Source organism: Drosophila nasuta, chromosome X, assembly GCF_023558535.2.
Source record: "Drosophila nasuta strain 15112-1781.00 chromosome X, ASM2355853v1, whole genome shotgun sequence".
NCBI lineage: Eukaryota > Metazoa > Arthropoda > Insecta > Diptera > Drosophilidae > Drosophila > Drosophila nasuta.
In genome coordinates this window covers 19,600,825-19,619,529 of record NC_083459.1, presented here as the reverse complement: position 1 = coordinate 19,619,529, position 18,705 = coordinate 19,600,825, and the positions used below count along the sequence as shown (strand labels likewise).

Genomic DNA, 18,705 nt, shown 5'->3' with positions numbered 1-18,705 from the left:
CGTCTCGGCTGTTGACGCTGATCAAGAATATATATACTTTATAGGGTCGGAGATGCCTCCTTCTACCTGTTACATACATTTCCTGTCGGCACAAAGTTATAATACCCTTCTACCCTATGGGTAGCGGGTATAACTAGCTATAAAGATACAATTGTAATTTGTAGGCTAGTAACCAACTGCTTAGTAGCGCCATCTATGGTTCGTTGGCGCAATGATTTGCTGCATTTGCTGTGTTTTTACATTTTATGTGGCATACTTTGAGAAGCGAAAGTTGCCGCCACCAAATAAGCAAGTGACTTGTAGTATTTCTGCTTACTGCTGATTTATGTTCGCCTGGTATTTCATCTGCTGACTTGATCCAGCTTGAAGCACAATAGATATTGAAATACTAAGAAAATATTAATCAGCAGCAAGCAGAACTACAACATATCACACACTAAGTTTTTGTGTTTCTTTTTTTGACATATGTCATATCTATCAAATCGTAAGAACTTACCTTTTTGTAATCAGGATAACTAGTACTTTCGATGTGCATTCAAGGATTAAATAAATTTGGTGCTGCAGTTTCTTCAATGCGCACTTTATTTCTATGGAAAATGTTTATAAAATATCGATAACCAATAATTTATTGTTTTGCATTTTTTCACTATATGCAGAAGATTATAATATCGAACTAGCAGCAAAATGTTATATGTAGCAAACTTAAAGTAAATGGTATATTTCTTCACTGATTACAGTTTTGTATTCTTAATTCTGATTGCTCAATTACATTATGATACTCAATTTAATTTATATATTATGCTATACATACAAAGGAGTGGTTTACATTTTGCAATACACATTAAGCAGGCCCTTGATCCTGTCAAAAACAAAAAGTCATGTCGCATGGACAGCAAAGTCTAAAGAATCGGAGTCGGAATCGCACTCGTGTCGAGTGTCGAGTGTTGTTGTCTGGTTGCTGTGATTCTGTTGTTTACCTAGCGAGATAAGCCTAATACCGATTGATAACGAGGCGGCAGCGATGACAGTGCTGGGTTTCAGCTGTCTAAGCGCTTCCCGTAGCCAACAACAATGATACTGAATACTGAATACTGAATACAGCTGATGCTGTTTCTTCTGTTCTGTCACCGACGCAGTCGTTGAGCTTGGCCCATAAAGATTCAAGCTCTTATCATTGTCTATAAATTTTGGCCAAGTTATCGCGCTGACAACTTATCTAATTGATGCAGACACGAGCACTCGAATGTACCCAAAAACAACAACAGCAAAAAAAGGTCGCTAGAGATTGTGCGATTGACGGGCTTTGAGAATGCGACTGGAAATGGAACTGAAACTGAAACTGAGGCTGAGGCTGGGTAGATAAGGCCTCCGGACGTGATACCTAAAAAGCAGCGATGCGATGAGCCACAATTGCGGCTTCTTGTCAATTCATTTCGCAAATTAGCAACAACAACTACAAACCAAGTCTCTTAACTCAAACTGTTCCGATCACGTTTGAGTTATAAAGAAAACAAAAACCAAAACAAAACGAAAAACCTACAACAATGATCGCAATTTAGCTGGAAAAAATGTCATTGCACTGGGCAAAGAAATATGACGCATTCTCTGTGAAAACATTACCTGAGTTCCCAAGCCAAATTCAAGCCTAGACTCAATACGAAACCAGGCCTAAAGAGGAGTTGGGTTGGGTTAACGGACCGCAGTTGAATGAGCGTAACTGTAAACGAGCTTAACTCGCAGTTTGTATGCCACAAGTGAATTTTAACCAAGATAAATCAGCTCAATTAAAAGGCTTGAGTTCGACTTTTGTTTTGTTTGATTATCTAAAACCGAATCGACATGATCGTGTTGTCATTAAATCATTCAATAATTTCATTTCTGGAATGCATTCACCCCATTCTCAGAACTGGATTGCAAACCAAAATAATACGTAATAACATTACCGAGCATCACAAACTTTGATTGATACATCAAATTTGCAATTAGATTTCAACTTAGGGTATAACATTGTGCGAACTTCGAACATTGATTTCAGGGTATTTCAGAAATCTTTCAATGCTCTGCTGTCGAATCACATGACACACAACAAGAAGAACAAAATGAAAAAGAAAAAAAACCGCATGACGCAATCTCAAGACTGATTAGAATATTCACATGAATACGCGCACATTCAGATCTCGATTGTGAGTGCGCATCCCTCGATCTCGATAGGTAGATAGTGAATCGGAGATCGGAGATCGGAGATGTCGTCAACCCAATTAAGGCGTGCTCTTCGATGATGATAACAGGCGGCCACAAATTGGATGCATCGTCTGTTTACTTTATTAGTTTGTGTGTTTTATCGAAGCTTCATTGCAATTGTTTCTCGACTCGACTCGACTCGATTATAAATTCAACCAAGGCTCCCTCAAAGCGAACCCGTCCATACCGGTAACGTTGAGATGCTTTCATGAAGAATCCCTTGAACAGAAAAGGTCTTTAAATCTGGAACTGAAACGAGTTTAAAGGTTAAACCATTATTAGTCATTATTAGGATAGTTATAACATTATTACAACAACTTATAGCAAGAAAATGTTTTTAAACTATAATAAGGAAATGGTTTTCTTTTTATTTAAATTATAATATTAGACATAATATTGTGCAGCTGAAAAATCTATAAGGAATTGTATTCGATATTTCAATAAAATAATAATAACAAGTATGATCTCTCAACTACTTTAACAATAGCCAAAATAATCATTAGATTACAAGAAAATATTTGGAAAGTGTTTATAAAAACAAGTTTTAGATGATGTGATATGCAATAATGAAAAAACTGTTGTTATTAAAAATAAATAAATTTAACAGTTACAACTAAATTTTGTCTCGAAGATGAGTTTATAATAGTATTTGTCTATAAGTCGTAAACACTGCTATTTCAAAGTTCGCAGCTGTAAATAATGCACTTGATGGTATATTTTTCGGTAAACAAGTTTTCCTTGTTTTCTATTATATTTTTGGTTTTTTTTTTAATTTCATCATAAAAAATATGCTAAATATAGTTAAACGAGATATGCGTTGAATTTACAATATAATAATCTGTATTATAGAAATAAAAGTATGGCTAAATATAGTTCAACGAGATATGTAGTATTGTATAATAAACTGTTCCGATAAAAATATGGAAAAACTTTCTTGCTATAGAGTTGTTTTTTGTCTGACAAATGTAACTGTTATTATTCTAATTAACAATTGCTGAAATTGAAGATAAGTTGTTTATGGCCAGTGAATCATATTCGCAGGAGTTGGGTTTTCTTTGAAGGCGGTCGTATTACGTTTATTGGAGATATCACTAAAATGCTTCATTCCAACTGTTTACATACTATATATGTTTGTAAATAGTTGATTCCACATACATACATAGATGTGTGAGTGCATTTATTTGCTTAGATCTTAACACAGTTCAGTTGAACTATTAAAAGCGTATTGCTATGGGTATGTTTACAATCCCATTATATAGCATATATGTATGTAGCTAGGGGTATTATCATCGTATCGCATACCAAGATTACCGTTTGTTTTTGCCACCGTTGCCAGCATCTTCCATCCTAACTACTTATTATCTAAAGCACACTGAGCCCCACACACAAAATAAAAACAAACAGAACAAAACAAACATATAGCAATTATAATTATGTGCGAATCGGGGGACTTACATACATAGCATATATGTACATATATCGTGTATACGGAAATCGGTTGATCTTCAAATGTAAACTCTTTATGGGCGCATATTGAAAGAAAATTAAATTACTAGACCTAGGATTCTGTTTACACTTTGTGGCATGGCGCAGATACGAAAATGAATATGAGTGAATGAGTGTGAATACAATAAATTCCGGGAATAATAATACGCGATCTCATCTTGTTTTTCTCAGTGTTGGAATCTCAGCAACGATCATAAAAAGCCAGTGTACTTCACAGACAGGCCGACACACTTGCAAACACATCCCCACATCCCCACATATATCACCTTCATCACCTCTATGGTTGGCACTTGACAAATCTGCGATAAGCCAATCAGATAACCCGATGCTTATCAGTGTCCTGCTAGCTGCTGAGCAACAACTACGCACAACGCAAAGCGAGAGAGTGTGAGTGCGAACGCAAGAGAGAGAGCGAGAGCAGTTTGTGCTGTGACGTAGTCATCGTCATCGTTAGCATCTTCGTTTTCGTGTCTCCGAACAACGAAGCGAAAGCAGCGCAGCAGCCGAACCCGAAGCAAAGCGAAGTCAATGCGATCAGAATCAGAATCGCCAAATGCTGCGAACAGTTGCCGCTCAACGCTGCTCACAAACAGTTCAGTCAAAAGTTCACCACCACCTCCTCGGTTCAATTGCAGAGTGCGTTACGTTATCGGTATCGAGCCTATCGGTTTATCGTTCTATGCGTGAGAAGCAGCCGTCACTTAACGTCACGTATACGTTTGTGTTGTTGCGCATCCTTAACTAAAGGCAAGCGGGGAGAACTGTGTAACTGCTGCTGGCAGCTTTGAGAAGGGAGGAAAGTGTTCATCATCATCGTGAAGATTTGCCGCGAGGCAAAAAACAATTGCGGGCAACATTTTGTTGTAATGTTGCACTGGCGTGTGGCTTTTGAGAGCGGCTGCGAGGATCACAATCTCTGGCTTGGCCAGGAGCGATACGAGTACACGCAGAGTCAGCACCACGGCTAGAAGCCACAACATTCGTACGAATTCACGAATTTCGATCTGTGCAACAAAAAAAGTGCATTCAACTTGCCACAAAATACACACACACACACACGCACACTCACAAAGGCCAACAGAGCGCATGATCTCGATCTTCACAACAAAAGCAACAATATCCAAATCCAAATTAAAAGAAATAAACCACAAAATAATCAAAACATTTCCACCACAACAACAACAACAACTGTAAAACGCGTGTGCAAAATTTCTGCGTTGAAACATTTTTCAAAGTTTTCGATTTTGTGTTCTTATTATTTTTGTTTTTTTTTGTTTTTGCTGCTTTTTCTTCGAGTGTTGTATTTGCCATTTGTTTTTTTTTTGGTATTCTTTGAATTGCAAATGTGAAAACGAAAACGAAAACGAATCAAACTCAACGAAATTTCGCCAACAATAAGAAAAACAACAAGAACGACAGCGACAGCAACAAAACATCAAGAGAGCGCCAAGCTACAGCGCAGAGAGAGAGAGAGCAAGAGAACAAGAGCCGGATCCAGATCGTGAACGAGAGAGCCAAGAGAGAACGAACGAACAGTTTCAAGTGAGTAGCAAATTGAGAAATGAAACAAGAAGGAAAACAAAAGCATTCGGCAAACATAAACATGTTTCAGTTGTTCTTGTTGTTGTTGTCGTTGTTGTTGCTGCCTTTGCTGTTGTTTCCTATTGTCTTTGGGTGGCTATAAATAAATGCCTCATGTGGGGGCATCGCAGGGGCATGAGGTCAGGGGTCAGGGGTAAGCAAACATTGCAGCATTTGAGAGCATGCATGCTTGCATATTCTTTTCCTCTCTCTCTTCCTCTTTCCTTTCCCGCCACTTCCAGCTTCCAGTCCAAACAGGTGTCATTCCAGTCCAGTCCCCAACGATGTTCAATCGAATCAATTTTCAAGCATTTCATGATTAACACTGATCAATTGAAATGGGAATGACGTTGAACACAGTTCTTGAGTGTTCCCCGTATTTGACATCAAATAAATGTAGTATCAACAACAATAAATAATAAAAAAAAAAAAAACAAAAGCAATCTACATAAATGTGAGTGCGATTTATTGATAGCAGCGACAGACAAGCGAATCAAAATAATAAAAGATTGTAGAGTGACAGCCGAGAGATACCCTGTAAAAAAAGAAGAGCATCTAGAACGTGTTTCTCGCTTGCCAAACACATATGCCCTTTGCATACCCTCATTTCGAGTGATTACAGGGTATGCGAAACATTAAAAGCAACAACAACAACAACATTTCGAATGAAAACAAAACAAAAATCGCTGCCAGAGCGACATTAGCTTTTTTTTTTTTGCCTTTGCTTTTGCATTTGATTTTGCTTTCTATATATAGATATTTTTTTTTGTTGTTTTTTGACTTTCGTATATTCTTACGTAGTCCAGCGACAACAACAATAAGTAAAGAATATAATCACACAAAAATGTGTACATAAGTTGAACAAAAAGAAGAAGCGGAAAAAAAAGAATAATAAAAATAAATAGAAACATATAAAAATGAAAAAGAACAAAAAAAAAAAACAAGAATTAGTAGCAACAATCAGAACAGCAACAACACGAGTTCCAATTATTGTCAAATGTCTACGTGACCAAACAGGAACTGTGAATAACGAATACACTCACTCACTCACTCACTCATTCACTCATTCAGTCAGTCAGTCAAGAGCATCATCGTCAGCATCTAGAACTTTTGCTTCTTTACAGCCAGCTCCCTTCTTCCCCTTTCCCCTCTACGCCCCTTTTACCATGCCCTCTTTGGTAATTTAGTCAATCAAAATGCGACGACGCCAACAAATTTTTTGTTTTGTGATGTGACATTCCACGAGACGCACAATTAAAGCGGCACTTCGATCAATTAATGCAGCATTAATGCTGTTCCCACAACACACAGCATAGATACATTTGTATCTGTATCTGTATCTGTATCCGAGAGATGCTTTACAATTACAATTCTACAATCTACCCTTCGATCAAAACCCAAAAGACACTCACTCACTCATTCACTCATTCACTCACTCGTCTAGTAACTGAGCATGAAAATTGTGCCACATTTTTCAAAGTTATTTTTGTCGCCTCGCAATTAGTCGCAATTGTCTTACCAGCTATCAGGCAAAAGTTTCATTTTATCAGTAGACAACGACGACAGACACAGAGATAAAAAAAAAAAAAACAGGGAGACATTAAATTCTAGATACAATTGTATCTCATCGAACTGGAGACAATGCGAGCACAAAAAAACCAAATACAAGCGGCAATCACTTGAAATGGAAACCGAACAGGATAAATAGTATAGATAGAGATATACAGATATATACATGGTATAAAGATATATAGAATAAAGTAGAGATATTTGGTATCTAATTTATTACAAATCTGCTCAGAACTGTTTAGTATATAGAAAAGATATTTGGTATTTCATTTAATAAAAATTCAACCGGATCAGGACTATTTAGTATATAGCAGAGATATGTGGTATTTAATTTATTACAAACCTGAACAGTAATATTTGGTATATTAAGTATTTCACTTATTATAAATGAAACCTGATTAGGACTTTTTAGAATCTAGTAGATACATTTGGTATTTAATTTATTACAATTGAAACCTGATTTGGTATCTGTATATATCTATCTATATAATAAATATATTTGGTATTAAATTTATAACCAATGATCAGGACTATTTAGTATTTAGCATAGATATTTGGTATTTAATTCATTAATTCATCTTATTTATTTCTGTTATTTCTGTAATACTTTAAGCCCTTTCTATTATTATTATTTCTATTATTTCCATTTAAGCATATTTATGGCATACAAAAACATTATTAAAAAAAGGTCTGTGTATGCAATGAATCATAAATATACATAAAAAATTCATTAGTATACAAACAAAATAAAAGTATCGCACTGATCAATATCAATGAGAGTCGCTCAACACCTCTAAATCATCTGTTGATCCAAATGAATCAAATTAATCGAAAGCAGTTTGGTAGATATTTTTTTTTTATGGCAAACTAAATGCTTTTTGCAGACATTAAAATCTAATGGCAAATAACTCTCTTTTACTGTTACTTTTAATTGTTAACACTTCGCTTAAAACAAAGATTAATTGAGAAACGAAAAACGGAAATCGCTTTGTTTCTTTCGCCCACTGATCAGCGACCTTATCTCTGTTTGTTTCTCAGATCAATTGATAAATCAGCAAGAACAAAAAAGTACAACAACAATAAGAACAACAAGAAAAGAAAATTAATAATGAAACAAACAAAAAACATCAGCTGCTTATTTCCTCTTTTTGAATGCGCATTTCGACATTACGTATACGCAGCCATTGTGTGGGAATTAATGCAAGTGCATTTATTTTATTTGACTTGCGCCTTACGGTTCACTTTATGGCCAACAAGTGTTTTTTTTGTTGTTGTTGTTTTGTTGTTGTTTTATGGCATAGTTGGAGAAAAATATTTCACTTGAGATGTCGTTGCAACTCATTTGAGCATCGTCATTATCATCGTCATGTGCAGCTCAACTGATAAGCTGCCAGATGCAATTGATTCATCTGCCCGGCAACAGTTCCTCGGAAGTCTGCTTACTATAATACTCTTCATATATGTTGGTATAAGTATAATTTATAAGGCTAGTAAGCTCTCTCGCTTGATAAGCTGATAAGCTTCTGGCAGAAGATTCTCGGTTGCATTTCGCTCCCATTTTTATTTTTTCTTTTTTTTTTTTTTTTTGAAGAGTCAATTTGCGTCACTTTTTTTTTGTTGCACTCCTATATCATTTTGTTCAGCTGTAATTGTTGGCCATAATGTTACTTATTTGTTTTTGCGAAAAAAACAAAACATCATCACAATCTTTACAACACAACATCACGGCCAACTGTTGCATATATAAATTTATATATTTCTTTATTTTTTGTTTTGGCTTTTTACTTGTATTTTGAAATTGCTGATTATGCTTGAGCTTGAAACCCGCGTTGAAGGTCTGAAAACTTGCAGACCCAAACAAGAAGATAACAACTGCATTGAAAGCCATTTCCGAATACAAAGAAAATGAAAACGAAACTAAAAAAAATATAATACAAGACTTGCAAAAATTGAAAGACTTGAAAACTTAACGTGATAAACACGCTTCGCATTCGGTTTTTGTTTTTGATTATGGAATTATCATGCGAATATTATGTATTCTTAAGTTTTTACTTCTCTTGTCTCATATCGACCCCATTAACAGTAGTTTTGTAGGTCAAACAATAGAGCTGCTTTTATTGTGGACAATTTGTTAAACTTGTTTTGCTCTGCGAGTTGACATTTTGATGACTGAGATAGGCCCAGGAAGTTCACAGTTGTGTTTATTATTCTATAAGTAAAAAACACACACACACACAATGATTACAATAAAAATAACAATATCATCTTGATGATCATCGTGAGCAAAACAACAAGAGAATCAGGAACACAGGTACACAGAACAAAAATAAAATATACTTATACATAGAATAAGTATATAATCGAATACTATATAGAGCGATTTGTGAGTGGAAATCATCTGCTCATCTGCCTGGTCATTGACTGCAGCAGGCCAGAGAATTCATTTCATTTCACTCGGTGCGAAATTTATGAATGAAAATGCAATGCATTGCAATGCGAATAAGTCATGTGAATACTCAGGCACGTACTCTCAGTTGTCTGAGCTGTCTTAATCATCACGTTCCCATATATAGTATAGATCTATAAATACTATGCATAGTTACGCAACAGATGCGGCAGATATTAATGAAACAAAGGATAATGCAAGATAAACTGAACAAACATGAAAACTACAGCTTTGCTGGTAAAATATACTGCAAAAATACCAAACTCAGTATATCCCGTATTATTATTCTACTAACTTCCAAACAATTTTAGCAACACTAGCAAGTGAGAAGGCTTCAGCTTTTAATAAAAATAAAATATACTGAAAAAATACTAAATGCAGTATTTATCATGTACAAATTCTACAAAATTTTAAACATTTTCACCAACACTGAGTAAAAAGAACGATACAGCATTCAAAAACACCAAAAAAAAATCAGTATTACCGTTAAAATATACTATAAAAATACCAAATGCAGTATTTTTCATATAAATGTTCGACTACATTTCCAATATTTTCAGCAAAACTAACAAGCAAGAAAGCTAGAGCTGCAACTTTCAATGAAAGCAAAACAATGCGATATTGCCGTTAAAAATATACTATAAAAATACCAAGTGCAGTATTTTACATATTGATTCCATAAGATTCTACTACATTTCAAAAATGTTCATCAACACTAACAAGTAAGAAAGCTTCAGTGATTGAAGCAAAACAATGCGATATTTCCGCTAAAATATACCATAAAAATACTAAGTACAGTATTTATCGTTAAAAATATACTAAAAAAAATAGCAAGTGCAGTATTTCTCATATATATTCTACTACTATATTCTACTATTTTCAAAATATACCATGCAACACAAAATATGAATAATGAACAATCAATATATGAAAATAAAATAAAATAACTATCTGCAAGTTGTTTGAAATCAGCATAGAAATAATTTCGAATGAATGTCGCTAGACTTTTTGGCAATTGCCAAGCTTCAAGCTCTGTTCTGTGTGTGGAAATTGAAATGTTGAAATTACACAAAACAAAAGCGCAAAAGAAAAAAAAAAATGCAAATTCGATATCAAGTTTACGGGCGTCTAAACAAGATAAACGAGTTGAGACAAAATGTGATTACTCATGTTTGGGGATTACTCAACTTCTGTTTCCCATGAATGGAAAGGAGTGGAACGGCAAAGAAAAGAAAAGAAAAGATATTTCTGGAATGGCAATCAATTGTTTGTCTTTCTTCGTCTTCTTCTTCTTCTGCTGCTGGGTGTCAAATGTCTCCAGCTGACCATTTGCTTAACTCAGCTCAGCTCAGCTTCAGTTTGACTATCGGATTTCGAGTCGCATTCTCAGCTCTCTCTCTCTCTCTCTTGAGGTTGGTTTAGTCTGGATATCGTTATCTAAATAAATAGCGAATAGCTTGTTTAACTGATGAATGGAAGTTTGGCGAGTTGCCAAACGAATTTCACAATGACTCAGCGAATGTGAGAACTACTATCTATCTCCCTCTCTCTCTCTCTCTTTTTCACTCGCTGTGTTTGCATTTGCAATGCGATTCCCACAATGCCGTGTCACAACAATCGAAATGCAATCACGCAATTACACGCCCAGCAAGATGTTAAGTATACGTCAAGTGCGCCACCACCAAAAATACATACAGAATACATTAACGGTTGTAACGGATGAAGAAGATCTTTATAAATTGCCTAAAGAAAGACACCGATAAAGGGGGGAGAAGGGAATCAAGCACATTAAATCAACTCAAAGAGGTTCTTATTGCTTTTGCATCAACGCACTCAACACAGTTTCGTTAACCAGTTGACATCGGATTGCCTTATCAGTCAAGAGCCTCGCCTTCGTCTTCGTCCTCGCCCTCTTCATCACCCTGCCCCACCCTGCTGCCTAATGAAACCGCTATTGACAGCGCATAAATATTTACATTTGTCATCCGAGCCCAAGATATTGTATCTGCATCTGTGTATCTGTGTATCTGCAGCTCTGTAACTTGCGCCACTTTGCAAAGCAAATATTATCTTTGCAAATTGCATTAATTATAATTCATGAATCTAAAGTCGTCTGCCGCCTTATCACAAACTCAATAAATACAAAAAAGAAATGTGAAATGAAACTCACGAGCTCATCGTCTGGTGACCTTCAACTAGCTGAAGATATTGAAGATGCAGCTGACTCTTGACCACTTTGCTGTGGTTCAAACCAGTCCAACTTGGCAATTAAGTGTGTCAGAAGCTGTGAAGCTGCCCTTTAATTGCGTCTGCTTTGTCCTAGAATGCCGTTTGTACCCCTGAAAACCAGTTAAAGTCCAATTAATTTAATTATCTAAAGAAACTCATTTTTTGGCACACTTATAAGTACAGAACAAGTTGATTACTTGAAATATCATTGATAGTATAGAAACTTTACTTTAAGAGTTGCATTTGAAGAAATTTTCAAATTTGTATTTGAAATTATATATTGTAATTTATTATTATTACAATTATATATTTGTAATTGTTGAAAGTATTGTATAAATTCGGATTACAGTTTATTTCATTTCATATTCAATATGAAGATTTATGACAATTATGATTGCAAGGTAATCAAGCGATTGAGTATTGAACATATTCGATGTTAATAAAGTGGCGCACACAGCCAGTCAATTAAAAAAAGCAAACAACAATAGCTGCAACAAAACTTTCAGAATCAGAATTCAGCGTATTTCATCTGAGAGAACATGTGGAGGAATCGTAAATTGCAATTGTTAATTGCGAATCTTTTGCGGACTGTGCGAACCGGTTGACAAAAGACAAAGACAATTGCAAAAGCGGAACAAACTAAATTGAGATCTTAACATTACAAGCTCAGCATAAGAACAAAAAAGCCACAGCAATGACAAATCAATGGGAAATTAACTGTGATCATGATATAATAGTTGTATATTGGTTAAGAAATGTTTTAAACATATAACACAGACATAAGAAAAAGAGTAAGAAAAGAACTGTTCCCCTTAAGGTTTGCAAATAGTGAGACAACTTTTTTAAATACATGTTTATATAAATATTAATTTGTGGATTCGAAGTCTCTAGCAACCAGTATTTTCATTACTGCATAATCAAATTTAGTATTTTATACTAGATTTAATATAACAAAATACTAAACAGTACATAACATATTTTTATGCAGTTGCTTATTAACCACATCTAGAGAAATTCCAAAAACTACTCACTTAAAAACCAAAAATGGAAAAGTTTCTTTTGTTATGAGCAGTACAAAATTCCAATTTCCAATAATATTTAGAATAAATGCAACTCTTGGACAACCCCAATTGCGTTTTCCTGTATTGCATTCACACACATACATACATCGACTTGCATTATGAAACAAATAAGAAAGCTTAAGTCGAGTGTGCTCGACTGTGAGATACCCGCTAGATATCTCAAATAAAACAATATTCGACAAATATACAAAAATATAATATATATATAGTATTGGTATACATTAGTATATACTATATGTACTAAAATATACCAAATGCTTTATTTGGTATATTTACATGGAACTACATACAAAGTGTATCATGGAATACTAAATACAAATACAACAAAAGGCGTTTTTTGCCCTTTGAATATATTTCTTAAAAACCTTTTAAAATTTGTATCTAATCGCAACAAAATTTTCAGAATTCATAACTACTAAAGTTATTATTATATTTACCAAAAAAACTCTTGTTATTCGATTATTGTCGTAAATTTGAAACAAATTTGATCAGAGTGCACACATAACAAGAGCTCTCGAAATGTCGAAGAATGAAAGCTTTATCTCTTAAAGTCTCTGAGATGAAGTGTTTCATATGGACAGACAGACAGACAGACGGATATGGCTATATTGTCTTGATTGTTGACGCTTATCAAGAATATATATGCCTTTCTACTCTGTAGGTAGCGGGTATCAAAAGAGTGTCTTTAAGGAATGCATTTTCAAGGTTACATATTCAATACTAATGTATTTTGTTCATTTCCTAGATTCGGAACTTTTTATGAATTCAAAATCGGGTTAACTTTTTGACAAAATCGAATGCTGCATTTTTTCAGTTGCGCGCTGACTGTTGGTCGATAAAGGTGACTTCGCTTCCACTTTTTCACTGTTCTTTTCTTTTTTGTGTGGTAATTAAATTCTTCGTTGACAAATAATAAAGTGCTGATCAGTCAGATAATAATTTGTGTTTATTCGGAAACAATGGAATTACTATGATTTGAACAATTCGAAAATTATTGAATAAAATCAGCAAAAACACGTGCTATTTCTAAAGTTGTTGTTGTTGTGTTTGTTGCAGTTGCTTATCAGTTATTCTCAGTCAAGTGCATGTGAAAATCTCGTGATGAACAGACGCAAATTGCTAAACAGCAACCTTCTCTGTACTTCTCGCAATGCATATTGATAAGCTGGCAGCTGTTCTTTTTGCTTCTCACTTTTTGTTTCATCTCCGACTACTGATACTTTATTATTATTAATTCTCATCACAATGATCTTAACCGGGCTACTGACTCACTTGATGGAGAGCTGCACAACTAATTAAGCTAATCAGCTGGTTTCTATTTGATTGTTGAACATTTAATTAGACATACATACAAGTGAATTGTGCAATCTCTGTAATTTTCAAATATTAAGCAAATTCTAAAATTCGAAAGTGATCAAATTAAGAACTTCACCACAAATTTGTGTTAATTCAGTTCACATATTTATTACCTATCTAATTTCGAAATGTAATAAAACACTTATCAAACGATTATTGCAATAAAACTGGAATTACCTTTTTCCCCAGCTAACTTCGTCATAATTCATTGAAATGCTGCAATGTAATTCTATTTAAAGCAAAGTTTGTTTTTTTTTGCTTTTGTCACAGCAAAACCGACTCTAAGATTTCATTTAGTTAACTTAACAAATTTCCCTTCCCAAAAAGAAATGCAAATTCTAGATAATTGATAATTGATATTAACTGCAAACAACCACAACAACAACAACAGTTGAATATTTTCCACATGAAAATAAAGCAATTGTAAAATACCCAATTGATTTCAATAAAAAGGAAAAACAAATATAAACCCTCAAACAATTCGATATCGAAGCAAAATGCGCGCCGTTCAAGATCTTTGGCTGAGTAACGTATTTGACTCCAGGTATGCATTCGAGATACAATTGCAACGAGCGCAGATACGTATAATAAATGTATCTATGAAACTATCATATGAACATATCTATTCATATGTGTGTTGCCCCAGTCGAGTCTGTTGTCAAGTCTCAAATATTTTGCCAATCAATGCTGACTGGAATGTTCACGAACTTACGATAGTACGATGGTAGTGAATAAGATTGTAGTGAAAATGATTAGACTTTAATTCGTATGCTGAAGCACTTAAGTTAGTTTACTGCAAATGTTAGCAAGATGTTTCAAATGCAACTACTCTATTTTGTGTATTGATGTGATTAAGATATATGCTTACTATCGTATATTCTTACAATCGTATTTTTAATCTATCTTTTTTTTCGATATTTGTGGCTTACTTGCTTAACAGCTACTTCGCAAACTCCTATTGGGAATTGATATTTAAGTTTAGCATCTGCTGCATCATTCTTACAGTTCTTTAAAAAAAAAAACAAATAGTTTAAATAATTACAAATAAATGCTCACTGGGATGTTAAGGAATTTACGATAGTATTCGACCGTAGTGAAAATAATCAGACTTTAATTTGAATGCTGAAGACTTTAAGTTAGTTTAATCCAATTTTTAGCAAGAGTTTGAAATGCAACTAATCTATTTCGTGTGTTGATGTGATTAAGATACATGCTTACTATCGTATATTCTTACTATCGTATTTTTGATCTATCTTTTTTTCGATATTTGTGGCTTACTTGCCTATCAACTATTGGCAATTACATTTAGATCTAGCATCTGGTGCATCGTTCTTACAGTTCTTTAAAAAAGCGAATAGTTTAAATAATTATAAATAAATGCTCACTGGGATGTTAAGGAATTTTCGATAGTAGTTGATCGTAGTGAAAATAATCAGACTTTAGTTTGAATGTTGAAGGCCTGAAGTTGGTTTTATCCAACTTGGATTCAACTGTTTAGCAAGAGTTTCAAATGCAACTAATCTAATTCGTGTATTGATTCAATTAAGATATATGCTTACTATCGTATCTATCGTACTATCTATCATATTTTCAAACTATCGTATTATTGATACTTGTGGTTAACTTGTCTATTGGGAGTTGATATCTAAATCTAGCATCTGCTGATTCATTCTAACAGTTCTTTAAAGAGCGAATATCTTTGATAATAATATATAATACTTGGTTTGCAAACAAACTCCCATCGAAACTATATAAAATGCAGTAGTCATTCTTTCAGCTTAAGCTTAGAACTACTAATTTAAAAATAGGAAATATAATATGTAGTAGAAATAGGAACAACATTCACAATAATTGATAGTAAAAGAGTAATACAAAATAATATGAATGAAATAAAATATAAATACCTGGTACTTGTTGTACTTCCTCCGCTATTCTGATGCACTACACTGATTCACAAATGATACTGATGCACTTCGTCAACTTTTCCTATTTCTTTAACAGAATGGTGCTGCAGAATCACAACACTGTAGTTGCCCGCTCCACACTGACGCCGAACAGCAGCAGCCAGAACTTTGGCTCCCACCATGGCGGTCAATCGCTGGGCGTGGGCCGGACACCGTTGAGCAGTGGACCGAGCAACCAGCGTCCGATTGTCGATCTGCTGGTGGCCATGGTGGCTGTCCCTGTGTTGATATTGTGCGCCTTGCAGCTGGAGAAGAATCTGCACGAGATGCACGACAGCGCCGAGTCGCGTTGGCTTGTGTTTGCCCTGGGGATTGGCATGCTGGTGATCAGTGTGATCATCTGTGGCTATGTCACACATCGCATGGGCGTCTGCATCTGGGCTGGACCCATCGACGAGGCCGGCAATCGTGCTGGCAATGGAGCACTCCCCCACGTAAGCATCGAATACTCAATACTCTTTTCTATTCTATTCACTTTCACGTTCACCTCCTCTGTAGATCAACTCACAGAATGATGTGCTGCGCATTGTGGACTCGCTGCCGCCCAGCTATGAGAGTGTGGTCAAGTGTGATCTGCCCCCGCCGCCATACGATTGCCTCGTCATCGATGTGGAGCAGAGCAAAGCCATGCAGCCGCAGACATCGTCGAAGGATGCGTCCCAAGCTCAGACGGCTTCCGGTTCCATTTCCATAGCCATATCAGGCGCAACTCTGCACATCTGAAATGGGAAGGAAATGAAAAGCGATGGCATCAATTAAACAGAGATAGAGCTAGGGAGCAGGAGTGGGAGAGAGTGAGAGTGAAGGAGGGGGCAAAGGCAAAGCAGTGAGAGGAGAGAGAAAAAAGAGATTTTTCGCTTGTGGCATTGAATTTGAATCTGTACTTGACCTACTACACGATGGCGCCATCTAACGGTGGCTTTTGGCTAAGCATATGGCGATGTATTTACTTCGATTTAAGATCTTAGAGTATTGTTTTTTTTTTTTTTTATCTATAGCGCATTCACTGCTTAACGATAAACACGTTTCTGTCTTTTGTTTTTTTCTTCTAATGTTTTTTTGTTCTATTATTTCTTACTTGGTCTACGCAGCATTGTAAATATTCCTAAACACAGCATCTAGTCCAAAGTTGTACATAACCTAAAAGAGCTATAGATAAATATGCCCAAAAATAATAATGCGTACGAGTACATTTTGTATTTACTAGCGACATATACTATATACTATATATATATCTATATAGTTGGTATGTAATTGCATCCATACACATTTCATTGCCAAGTTTGTATGGGACGTCGAAGTTGGAGAAGGAGGAGGAGGAGGAGGGGGAAAGGGGGTTACATAGCAAGTTAGCGATTACCATATAGTCTGTAGCTTTGTATTTATATACTTACTTAATACATTATAATGTATATATTTGTATGTGCAGTTATCGCATATCGATAGCCATCGATAACGATTACATTTAGCTGATTTCCAAAATAAAGAATTCCTATTAATATTAAAGACGCGCTTTTCCATTTCCTCAGCTTGCATTTCGATTTTTCCAGGAAAGAAGTAAGTTTAACTTGTTCCTTCATGTGATTTCTTCTATTCGTTGGTTAAATTTTTATTCTTTTTATCACTTTAGTATTGACCTAATTCAAGCTTAAACTTTGAATAGAGTATAAAAGACACAAATATAGCAAATTACACACAAAAAATAATTTCAATATCACTAAAATTTTGCAAACTTTGCATTTATTTCAAGTTTTTTGTTGTTTATTCTTGACTCACAAAACGAATTTTGTTTTTTTTGGTTTTGTAGTTGAAGTTGCAGTTGATTTTTTTTTCGTTTTTTTGTTAAATTTCAAATACAGTAATCAATGTTTTGTCGGTTCAAATATGTTTAATAGGGTGAAACTTTCCTATAGTGAAAATTGCATGGGATCATTTGAATGAATCTGATTATTATGTGTACACATGTATTATCCATTTAAGCCGCAACATCTTGAGGTTATTTCATAACAGAGTGAAAGCCTTATCGTATAGAATTTCACTATAGATCATTTCGACGGTATACATATATAGTATGTGTGTGTGTGTTGTGAGTGTGTATGCGTATTTATATTATATGTAGATACAATATACATATATGTATATATATATATTTAGTATATATATTGGTGTTAAGTATATTTGATAAAGTAAACATGACTCGACTATTTTAGTACGCTGCTGATGCTGTTGTTGTTGTTGTTCTGTTGTATTTGTTGTTGTAACTGCAGTTGTTGCTTCCTTTGTTGTCAGTCGTAGTCCTGCTGCTGCTGCCTCACAACACTCCAACAACTGGTTTCATTCGTTACAAATCATAATTCACGATAAGACAGAGATGGCAGCATACAGAATTTGCAGAAACACAAAACACAAAATATTCACAATCATCATCAATAAACGAAAAGCCATAACAATGTCCTTCAAAGCACTGAATATGGAAACCATTCAACTAACTAAACACTTCCCCACCTCTTCTTTATCTCTCTCTCTCACTTGTTGTTGTGTTGTTCATTAATAAATTCAGCACAGAGCGACGACGACGTCGTCTCATCATCATATCATTATTATCATCGTGTGTGTGCCCGTCCTCCACTATAGATTACAATTTATAGTTTACAGTTCACAGTTTACATTTTTAAAGATTACAGATTACAATTTTAGAGATTAAAGATTACAGTTTACAGATTACAAATTA

General features: G+C 34.8%; 1 protein-coding gene and 1 long non-coding RNA gene across 3 annotated transcripts; one reads left to right on the top strand and one right to left on the bottom strand.

Annotated features, from left to right (window-relative positions):
- Positions 1 to 826: 826 nt before the first annotated feature.
- On the bottom strand, positions 827 to 16,014 carry LOC132795895 (uncharacterized). The gene is made up of 3 exons (XR_009633480.1): positions 15,915 to 16,014; positions 11,514 to 11,682; positions 827 to 2,490 (listed from the first exon to the last, which is right to left on the bottom strand). It is a non-coding gene; the product is annotated as an uncharacterized LOC132795895 (long non-coding RNA).
- Positions 4,299 to 17,480, top strand: LOC132795894 (uncharacterized). Of its 2 annotated transcripts, none has more exons than XM_060806841.1 (3): positions 4,299 to 5,289; positions 16,012 to 16,408; positions 16,473 to 17,480. In XM_060806841.1, exons 2-3 carry the CDS (start codon positions 16,013 to 16,015, stop codon positions 16,695 to 16,697), a joined length of 621 nt encoding a protein of 206 aa, XP_060662824.1. In that variant the 5' UTR covers positions 4,299 to 5,289; position 16,012; the 3' UTR covers positions 16,698 to 17,480. The 2 variants fall into 2 exon arrangements, with proteins under 2 accessions (XP_060662824.1, XP_060662823.1); XM_060806840.1 differs by lacking the exon at positions 4,299 to 5,289 and adding an exon at positions 14,418 to 14,554.
- Positions 17,481 to 18,705: the final 1,225 nt, after the last annotated feature.